This window comes from Papio anubis, chromosome 6 (genome assembly GCF_008728515.1).
Source record: "Papio anubis isolate 15944 chromosome 6, Panubis1.0, whole genome shotgun sequence".
Taxonomy (NCBI): Eukaryota; Metazoa; Chordata; class Mammalia; order Primates; family Cercopithecidae; genus Papio; species Papio anubis.
This window is the reverse complement of record NC_044981.1, coordinates 84,491,346-84,502,234: the sequence shown is the minus strand read 5'-3', so window position 1 is coordinate 84,502,234 and position 10,889 is coordinate 84,491,346. Positions and strand designations below refer to the sequence as shown.

Here is a 10,889-nt window from a genome sequence, read left to right as displayed (position 1 = left end):
ACTATTGCAAGAACAGAAAACCAAATACCGCATGTTCTCACTCATAGGTGGGAACTGAACTATGAGATCACTTGGACACAGGAAGGGGAACATCACACACCGGGTCCTATTGTGGGGAGTGGGGGAGGGGGAGGGATAGCATTAGGAGATATGCCTAATGTAAATGACAAGTTAATGGGTGCAGCACACCAATATGGCACATGTATACATATGTAACAAACCTGCACGTTGTGCACATGTACCCTAGAACTTAAAGTATAATAAAAAAATATATAAAATAAAGTTATCATGCCATCTCACTTTGCTTACAGGAATCAAAGAGCTTCTTTTGATTCTTTTATACACACTAAAATCCCAATTCTGTTTCACTTACGGCTATCCCACCTCCTGATCTCCATCCTCATCTCCCTATGTTTTTACCATGAAATTTTCCATTGCCAGGACATAGCAAGCAATGTATCTCTACAATTCTAATGTGCTTAATTCCATATCCCAGGATAGGAATCAAGCCTAATTTATGATTGATTTTATACATTTTAGGGTTAAAGTCCAAAGTCAATTTAATGCTCATAGTAGGAAGAAAAGCTTACATAATCATGAATTATTTGATTGATGCCATCCTTCAAACTAAAAATGTATTTTATGCTTTGATGTTTTCACTAGAAAAAGTTGATCTGTATTTGTGAGAAAGGAAGTAGCCGTGCTCATAGGCAAAGCATATTCTCTTAGCTCCATAAATAAATCAACCCTAAGGAAACAGGTCATTCATGTTTACTCAGCATTTCCTGAACACATTTATGTACCCATCTAAACGTCCACCAAGTCCTCTCTGCAAATCTACTTGGAATCCGAGCTGACCCTCTGGTGGATGGGACAGACTGGTTTTATGCAGTCAGAAGATGGACCAATAATCTCAGCACAAAGCTGGCATGTTCAAGAGATTTATTTTTTTATATAACAGCTTTAGCCAAAGCTATTCTAGGATTCAGCGGAAGCAGAATTTCATGACAGGACAAACTTCTTGACTAATGGCCAATCACTAATCAGCAGGGAGGGCAAAGCTTGGTGCTTGTGTCACAGCCTGGAGTGGAGGGGGTGAGTGGGGCATCAGTATCAAATAGTAAATTGGGACAACCAGCCTGGCCAGCCTTGCCCTCACAGCCCCTCTGAGCAACCCGTCAGGAGGCAGCAGACGGATCAATGGTCAAGCCGGGGGCGATTTGCTCTGCCACAGGCTACTGGAAAGCAGCTTTTTGCCTCACAGACATCCACAAAATGCCTTATTTTACAAGACTCATTTTGTTCTTGTTTTGCCTGATGGTTCTTGTGGAGAGCAGAAAGCCCAAGAGGAAGCGATGGACAGGGCAGGTGGAAATGCCCAAGCCAAGGTAAAGTGGGTGGGAAAGGAGGGAGGTTACCCTGCATAGTAGCAGCAGCAGTGGCACAGTGGGACGGCTCCCCAGGGGCTACAGGTCCTATTTTGATATCACCCTATGAGAACCCAGCTACTTCGCTGAACGCAGCCTCTCACTGGGCACATATACTCTATGTGTCACCAGCACTGAGAGCAGAACTTGACTGCGGTGAGCCTTCCATTTGGATGCTTGTGTTCAGCCAAAGTATTTTAATTTGAGGCAGATATAAATAGTTGGAGACATAGTGGGTAAAATCATTCTTTGTACAAATCACATTGTGCTGCTTTGTTTCTCAGGGTTACAACCGGTGACCTGCTAAATAATTACACTCATGTATTTCGGGGAGAACTGTATATAGGAACGTAGCCTGAACTATTAAGAAAAAAATGCATATGAGTTATCTTCCTTAAATTATTTGCCAGAGAATAACTTTATAATAATATTGGGTTTCATTTTACTGTTTTGAATCTTAGAAGAGGTGTTCAGAAATTTGCTTAATTATCAGAAATATATGTGTGGACCACAGTGAATGCAATTTCATGATGTAATGGAGACATTCCCAAGAAATAGTGGCCCAGGATCTGCATTCAAAATCATTACATTACAAATCTAAGTTCCTTTGTAAGTTTATTTTGAATTGACATACAAAGCATCATACTCCAGGCACGAAGTAGACATAAGGACTGTTAGACATGGAGATAAGAAAAGAACAAGCAGCTAAGATATAAACACCATGTGTGGCATGTTACACATTTATTTTCCATTCTACTAAGCATCAGATAAACTAGTGATTTTGAATATAAATTAATATCTTGAGGCACATTTTCTAGGTCAGTGATCCCCAAACATTTTTGATCATGCACTGCTGTCAATGACAAGTTTTTGAAACTGTATCTCTAATACATGCATATTTACTTACAAATCATATACATGTGCTGTTATAAAAATGTATGTTAAAGTTTAATTGATTTCTTGTTTTTAGGGAAAAAAAAAAAAACCCCTGAATATAAATAAGAGTTACAGCCTCTACTTCCAGTATCCCAGTGGCAACTGCTGCTCTGGGAGAGGTAATTACTCTCTTGTGTTTGTTTGTTTTTTGAGATGGACTCTCTGTCACCCAGGCTGGAGTGCAGTGGCACAATCTTGGCTCACTGCAACCTGCACCTCCCGGGTTCAAGTGGTTCTCCTGCCTCAGCCTCCAGAGTAGCTGGGATTACAGGCGTGTACCACCATGCCTGGCTAATTTTTGTATTTTTAGTAGAGACAGGGTTTCGCCATGATGGCCAGGTTGGTCTCAAACTCCTGACCTCAAGTGATCCACCCACCTTGGCCTCCCAAAGTGCTAGGATTGCAGGTATGAACCACCACACCCAGCCTATAATTACTCTCTCTGGGGCCTAGTCCTACTCAGTGGAAGGCAAACAGATCAGAACCCTCCAGAACAATGCGAAAGAGGCCCTGCTCTGAACAACCCATGTGGGTTGTGTTACCAGAACCATAGGCTGTTAAACTGGAAGGAGCCTCAGATGTCTTCTGGGCCAGCAAGTGCCCTGAACTCTAATTTTGGGAAACGTGAACGGCTGTTGAGTGAAATGGGGTTCCAGGGTCACCAAAACTTGGAAAACCCTGGTTTAGACCATTTTCAACAGATGTCTTTACAGCAGAACTTTTAGAACTTTTGTTATGCAAATAGGCACTGTGAGAATCTTGAAGAGAGGGATAAAGTATGCAGCACTTCTCAGAAACAACTAAAAAATCCAGTTTTTTGGACTGTCTTGTAGGATTCCTACTCCATGGACACACTGGGAAATTGCCCAAATCAACTCATTTGACAGATGCTGAAACGGCTCAGGGGCATGAGTAAGTCACACGGCCTGCTAGTGGCTTCCCAACACTAGAATGTAGGTTCCTCATTTACTTAGACTGGAGGAAAATCTGTTCAGAACTGTCTATTCTGTAAGAACTGGGGTTCAGCACAAGTTCCTTGGGGGTACCCAGGGACCCCACTCGGCAGCTTGGGCTGTGGCGGCACCTCTGTCACTTTTCCTCAGAAGTCCACAGTCTCATTCCCAGACCCCTGCATGAGCCTGGGCACAGCTGGCTCTGACTCTTAGCGGGGAGGAGACTTTGTTGAAATCCAGCCCATGAGGTGTTAAAGTGGAAAAAGATGAACACATACATTACAAGGAAGTAAAATATTTATTGAACTGAGGCTGGGGAAAAGGACAGGGGATGTGGTTCTGGGCCTTTCTGCATCCATGAGAGTACACACATGGTCAGACGGTCAATGGGGCAACGCCTCCCTGTGAACATTTCAGCCAAGCCTCTGACAATTTATTTTTCCAAATTACTTTCATTATTGACACGCAGGGGTCAAGCTATACCAACAAATAAGAATAAAATGACCTGACTGTTTCTGATTACAGTCTTAGAGTGCTATATCTCTTTAGGACAGCGACTTTTCTTAGAAGTTCTGTTCACATACAAACTCTCATACACAGTCACACTCACACACATACCACGTACCGCATGTGTGGCTTCAAGGGCACACACTATGCATATGGTCACCCTCACACATGCACACTGTGAAGACCTCTTTGAACCTGGAAGCCTTCCCTGTTTCACCCCGGCCAAGGCATGCACACAGAACAATGATTCTGCCCAGCAGCTGCTTTTACAAAGACCAGTCCCTGTTTTCTGCTGCTTTGTGTCTCTATGCACTAAATGGCTGCAGAGCGAGTCTGTTTCCTCTTGGCTGTTGTTGGTTTTGTTCTGCTCTCCCAGCTCTGAGCCTCCCAACTTTATTCCTACTCCTCCTGGCCTGCTGCCAAAGTTGGCCTCCTGACCACACGATTGCCATTCTTTCTTGCCAGGGGAGGCCCTTCTCCCTTGAGAGCTGAAGGATAAACCAGACTCTGGACTGTGCCCTGGACAGCACTGTCAGGCCCCTGCAGGTCTCAACCTGGAGCCCGCTCTGTAGCTTCCTTCCCCATCTGCTGCCTCCTCAGTACCTCTACCTCGGCCATCCTTCCTGGGTCTGCATTGTGGTTCTGTTCCGCTGGATGCAGGAGTAGCTTTGCTTTCCAGCCACACTGTGACCCTCATCTACTGCTGCGGGTCTGGGCAAAGGAAAAGGAGTTGGGAATTCAGGAAAATCAGGTTCAGACCCTGGTTCTGCCGCCGTCTAGCCATGTGGCCATGTTTCCTGCTGTCTCTGAACCTCAGCTTCTCCAGCTGAAAAGCGGGGCGATGAGCCCTTCCCCACGGGTATGTGAAGATGGGGTGAGGTCAGCCTAATGTCCTGCAGTTCAGGGCCTGCACGGGGAGAAGGGGCATCCACGAACACCTGGTTATCCTGGTTGCTGTTATTGCCAAAAAATCACAACGTGATGACACTAACCCTGCTTCCAAAGGCATATTGGATCCATTTTTCTTCTTCCCTCACCCCTCACCCGAAGGCCGGGTTTGAGGTTCCATGAAGGTCCTGGCTGTCCTGCCATGGGTGGATGGGGGCTCAGGAAGGAGTCTAGGGTCTGAGGGCCGAGACTGTGTGGGCCATCTCCCGTGAAAGGATGAATGGAGAACATATGGCTCTCGCAAATTGCCCAAGGCTCAGATCTTAGTGGCTTGATCTCTTAAAAAAACTCTGGGCCCTCAATGGCAGTGGGATTTAAATCTCTCTCTTGTTGGGGTGGTGGCATTCTGGGACTTCTGCTCCCCTAAGCCTTTCCCTAAATGGATGTGGAAACTGTGCTGACCAGGAGGGATTTACTCCCTGTGAGTCAGAGGGGCAGTGAGCCGACTGCACTTACGGTTTAATGTCTATGATCTGCTAAGCCCTCGGGCTGAGCTCTTCATCTGTCTTCCGGGAGCGTCTTTCATGGGGCGTCTGTACATGGCCCCTCACACAGACACTGCCCAGAGACCCAGGCCTGGCCCCACTTGACTCCTGGAGGCAAGGCTTGAGGAAGAGATCAGTGTGCTGAAAGCTCCTTGGCAGCACCCGACCATGACTACACATGGCTTAAGGGGGCTGGACGGAGGTCCCATATTTCAGCCATAAGGGAGGAAGTTAAATTGGACTTTCCTCTTTGACCTGTGAAGCTATAATGGGCTTGTCTAAAAGCAAATCTTATCATAGTTTCCTCTTCCATCTGCCTAACACCCTTTACTGTCTTCCCATTGCCTTTGGATAAAGACAGAATTCTTAACATGACTCTCAAGGCTCTGCCCGGTCTGGCCTCTGCTTGTCCCTGCCGCTTCATTCTCTTCATTCATTCCCACCACACCCCCCACCCCATCCCGCTTCTCATCTAATGCTCATTCATTCTTCAACCTATGCCACTTCAAACTGAGTGCGGCCCAAACCAAACTATGCATGCATTGAGTTCAGATGCCTATAGGATCTGAATTATATCTGAGTTCAGATGCCTATAGGATCAGATGCCAATTAGGGATGTTGAGTTAGGCAGTCAGATATAAAGGTTGAGAGTAGAGGGTAGGGATTTAAGAATATCAGCATGTTGATGACAATTTAAGCCATCAGCTTAGGTGGGTCTGCCAAAGAGAGGGTAGAGAGAGAAGATGGCTGGGACAAGGTCCTGGGGACACTGACATTTAAGGGATGGGCTGAAGAATAGGGGCACACTGCCATGGAGAAGCGCCTGTCAGAGAGGTAGGAGGAAAACCAGAGTACCTTGTCCTGAAATACAGTTTCTGGCAGAAGCATGGACCTTCATGTCTGCAGCTGCGGAGAAGCCAGACCTCAGCAAGAGCACCTGCAGGATCAGGGGTTGGGCATAAATAGGCAAAAGGGCTTGGAGTGAGGCAGCACCAGCAGCCTGTGGAAGATGGCTATTTGGAAGAGTTAATTATTTACCGAGGGAGGAAAGAATTTTTTTTTAGGTGGAACAGTGAGGATTTTTAGGGCAATGAAACTATTCTATATGATACCATAATGGTGGATATATATCCTTATACATTTGTCCAAACCCAGAGAATATCAACACTAGGCTGAGGGTGGTGCCTTACGCCTGTAATCCCAGCAGTTTGGGAGGCTGCAGCAAGAAGATCTCTTGAGGCCAAGAGTAACATAGTGAGACCCTGTCTCTACAAAAAAAAAAAAAAAAATTAGTCAGGCATGGTGGCGTGTGCCTGTTAATCCCAGCTGCTCAGGAGGCTGAGGTGGGAGGATCACTTGAGCCCAGGAGTTTGAGGCTGCAGTGAGCTACAATTGTACCACTGCACTCCAGCCTGGGTGACAGAGCAAGACCCTGTCTCTAATAATGATGATGATAATAAGAAGCAGCAGCAGGAGTGGCAGCATGGGTGCTAATGCTAATGCTGTGTCAATGCAGGATTATCAGTTGTAACAAATGCACCGCCCCGTGGGGAAAGCTGACAGTGGGGAGGCCATGCATGTTTAGGGGCAGGGGGCATATGGAAACTCTGTACCTTCTGTTCAATTATGCTGCAAACTTAAAATTGCTCTAAAAAAATAAAAGTGTTAAACATTTTTTTAAAAAGGAAATGTTTAAATAATATAACCAACACACGTATATTGCCATCACTTTCAATGCAGTTTGCGTGAATTGAGAGTTAGAGGAAGATGTGGAGTTTAGATGGGTTTTCTGTTTAGTTGTAATTCCAGGTGGAAGAACCTAGAATCCAGTTTGAATACTGATGGGAATGAGCCATGAAAGGGGGAGAAGCTGAGGAAGCTGTGGGGAGGGGACATGAGGGCAGGGTTCAAAGGGCTCTGTGAGAAGGGGAATTAGGCACTTCTGCTGAGCCTCCGTTACCTCACCACCTACACATCTGGAGGATGTGCAAATAGGGCGGGACAACGTGGAAGGCAGCAGCAGGGTGGAAGGACGAGAGGGTGGGTGAGTTTGGAAAGCAGATGTGAGTGGCTGGGTGAGATGGCTGCCAAATGGGAGGCTGTCCTCATGCAAGTCAGGCTCTCCTCAGGACATTTGCTCTGCTGTTTTCTCAGAATTACTTCCTTCAGGTCCTCTCATGACTCCCTCCCTCCCTCCAGGACTCAGAAGAATCACCAGTCACCTCATCTAAACAGCCCTCCATTCCAACCCATAGCTCTCTATTCCTTACCCTACTGTGTCACATGATTTATCATCCACCTCCTCGACTAGGTCGGAAGCCCCGTGAGGACCGTGAATATATGCCCTCCCCATGGCTTGGGCAGTGTCTGCACAGAGTAGGTGCTCTATAGAAACGTGTGTCTGCACAGAGTAGGTGCTCTATAAAAATATGTTGCACAAATCAATTTGAGTCTAGGAATTGGGGAACTGTGTGACCAGGGTGTGGGACAACTGTCTGTGTGGATGTTGACATCCTCAAGGTAGATGGGAGGAACTAAATGGAGAGAAGGAGAAGCAGGTGGTTCCTGAGCCCTCATGGGAGTGGGGAAATGACTGGGAGGTCTGGGGCAGTGAGTGTCAGGAGTACGGCTGTAAAGTAGGGCTGAAAATCCTGACTTATAGGGGAATCTGGGGTGGGCAGGCTAACTTTTATAATAGCACCAAATAATAAAACTTTTGGTGATTATGGAAATGTTATTTATTTACTTTAATATTTTTTTATTATCACACTACACTGAGGTAATGGAAAGGTTATATAGCTGCCCTGTCCAGTACAGTAACAACCAACTGCATGGGGTTATTGAACACATATGTTTGGCTAATGTAACTGAAAAACCAAATAGTCATTTATTTAGCTTTCATTAATTGAAACAGCCATATGTGTCTAGTGGCTACTTTATTGATCAGTGCAGCTTTAGACCTCCCATTGAATTATGCTATCTGTGCAGAGCCGGTGAGGAATGAAACTTAAGGATTTCATAAGAGGATGCCTCCAAGATCAGAACCTCAAGAAAGGAAACCATCGCTTTCCTCTTACGGAGTTTAAACAGGAAACACACCTGTTGCTCTCAAAAGTGAATGAAGGCCAAGCGTGGTGGCTCACGCCTGTAACCCCAGCACTTTGGGAGGCCAAGGCAGGTAGATCACCTGAGGGCAGGAGTTTGAGCCTAGCCTGACCAACATGGTGAAGCCCCGTCTCTACTAAAAATACAAAAATTAGCTGGGTGTGGTGGCTGGTGCCTGTAATTCCAGCTACTCAGAAGGCTGAGGTAGGAGAATCACTTGAACCCAGGAGGCGAAGGTTGCAGTGAACCGAGATCACACCATTGAACTCCAGTCTACCGACAGAGCAAGACTCCATCTCAAAAAAAAAAAAAAAAAAAAAAGTGAAGTATGACAAGAACAGGGAGGAAAATAGAGGTGTATGTAAATAAACAACAAACACTCAAAACCAAATCTCCATTGATTTCTAAAAACCTTCAATATGCTGTACACAACAGAGTTATAGGCCCTGAGGGCTCTGGTTTCTTCAGCGGGTGAATTAGCAGTTCCTTACTTGCTACTACTAAGTTGTCAGCACCGACAGGTGCCCTGGGCAGCTCTCGGGATGCCGCCAAAAGCATTGGATTAAGGCTTATCCCAGTGGTTCTCAAATGTTGCTCTACCTTGGAATCACCCAGGAGCTTTAACAAATTTCCAGTGCTGAGACCTCCCTCCCAACCAGTCAAATTCAAATCTCTAGGGGTGGGATTTAGGCATCATTGGTTTTAATATCTCCCCAGGTGATTACAATCTGTAGCTAAGTTTGAGAATCATAGGTCTAGCCAACAAAACACAAAACCACATAGAGTTTATTATCATTAAGGTATTGCAAGATCTAAAAATGCTAAGTTTGGAGTGACCGTGATTCTCAGCCTTGATTACATGGGAATAGCTGGGGAATTCACCCCAGAGAGGTGAATTTTACTGGTCTGGGGTACAGCCTGGGCATCAGGGTTTTTAAAAGCCCCTTGAGATGATTCTAAAGTGTGGTTAAGGCTGAGAAGCATCTGGGTTACAGATGATGTTGACCAAATGTACTAGAATGGAATTGGTTTAAATTTCTCCTAGAAGTTGTGTGGTCATGTTGCTACCTTTTATTGAGTGCCTGCTACATGCCAGGCATTGCACTAAGTACAATGGACACAGAGACAAACCCTAGCCTAACGCTCTTAAAAGGCTAAGTGAGACACGTACACAAAGTAACTTAAGTGCCAGGCACAAACCAAAAGCCTATAAGAGGAACGGGTAAGGTACTGTGGATTAGCCTGGCTGTGTGAAGGTTCCTTCTCTTCCTCCTTTTTACTTCTTTCCATCTTTTTTCTTTTTTGCTCCTTCCTTCTTTCCTTTTCTCTCTCTCTCTCTCTCTTTTTTTTTTAGTAATAACTGTCAGTAGACATTTGCCTTAGAACATTTTGGATCTGACTGCTTTAGTGTGTAGTTGTGGTAAAAAAAACAAAAAACAAAAAACAAAAAAAATCATCTGGAAGAGTGAGTGTGAAAAAAGAAGAGAGAATCGCTCCTTCACCATTGCCTGATTTAGAGGAAGGACTGACCTGTGTCCTGGACTCCAGCTCTGGGTGCACCACCTAGCTGGGTGGTTGGGGCAACTCTGTCCTCCACTGGCTGTGAATTGTCTTTCTAAGGACGGAGGCTTTGTCCCAGGGTGGGTTCTGTAGACCTGGGCTGAAGTAAGGAGCATCAAATTTAGCAAAGATACAACCAGCATTTAAAATTTTTGACTATATTTGTCTTAGAAGTATATTTATCACAAAACCATTCTTAGAACATCATGAGAATTTTTTTTTTTTTTTTTTAAACACAGGGTCTCACTCTGTTACTCAGGCTGGAATGTTCACTGCAACCTCAATCTCCCAGGCTCAAGTGATCCTTCTGTCGAAGCCTCTCAATTTGCTGGGACCAGAGGAGTATGCCATCACACTTGGCTAATTATAGGTTTTTGTTTTTGTTTTTGTTTTTTTTTAAAGAGATGTGGTCTTGCTATGTTGCCCAGGCTGGTCTCAAATTCCTGGGCTCAAGCCATTCTCCTGCCTGGGCCTTCGAAAGTGGTAGGAATACAGATGTGAATCACTGCACTCGGTTAAGAAATTAAAAAAAAATCATGATCTTCCACTACTCAACACAATCATTTTCTTTTTCTTTTTTTCTCATCACAAATTTATTTATTTATTTACTTATCCTGAGTGAGATTCTCATTTTTTAAACTTCTATTTTAGGCTCAGGGTATATACGCAGACTTGGTATAGAGGTAAACCCATGTCACAGGGGTTTGTTGTACAGATTATTTTGACACCCAGGTACTAAGCCCTGTACTCAACATTTTTTCTGACCCTTTCCCTCCTCCCACCCTCCACACTCAAGTAGGCCCCGGTGTCTTTGGTTCCCCTCTTTGTGTCCATGTGTTTTCATCACTTAGCTCCCACTCAGAAGTAAGAATACATGTGGTATTTGATTTTCGGTTCCTGTGTTAGTTTGCTTAGAATAATGGCCTCCATCCAGTTCCATCCATGTTCCAGCTAAAGGACATAATCTC

At 45.0% G+C, this 10,889-nt stretch overlaps 1 protein-coding gene across 1 annotated transcript in view; it reads left to right on the top strand.

Annotated features, from left to right (window-relative positions):
- Nucleotides 1-208: 208 nt before the first annotated feature.
- GABRR2 (gamma-aminobutyric acid type A receptor rho2 subunit) overlaps nt 209-10,889 on the top strand; it is a 59,403-nt gene continuing 48,722 nt past the window's right edge. Inside the window, exon 1 of the mRNA XM_009205651.3 lies at nt 209-1,388. Coding sequence (XP_009203915.3) covers nt 1,201-1,388 — 188 coding nt within the window. The 5' untranslated portion in view covers nt 209-1,200. The remainder of the gene's footprint in view (nt 1,389-10,889) is intronic.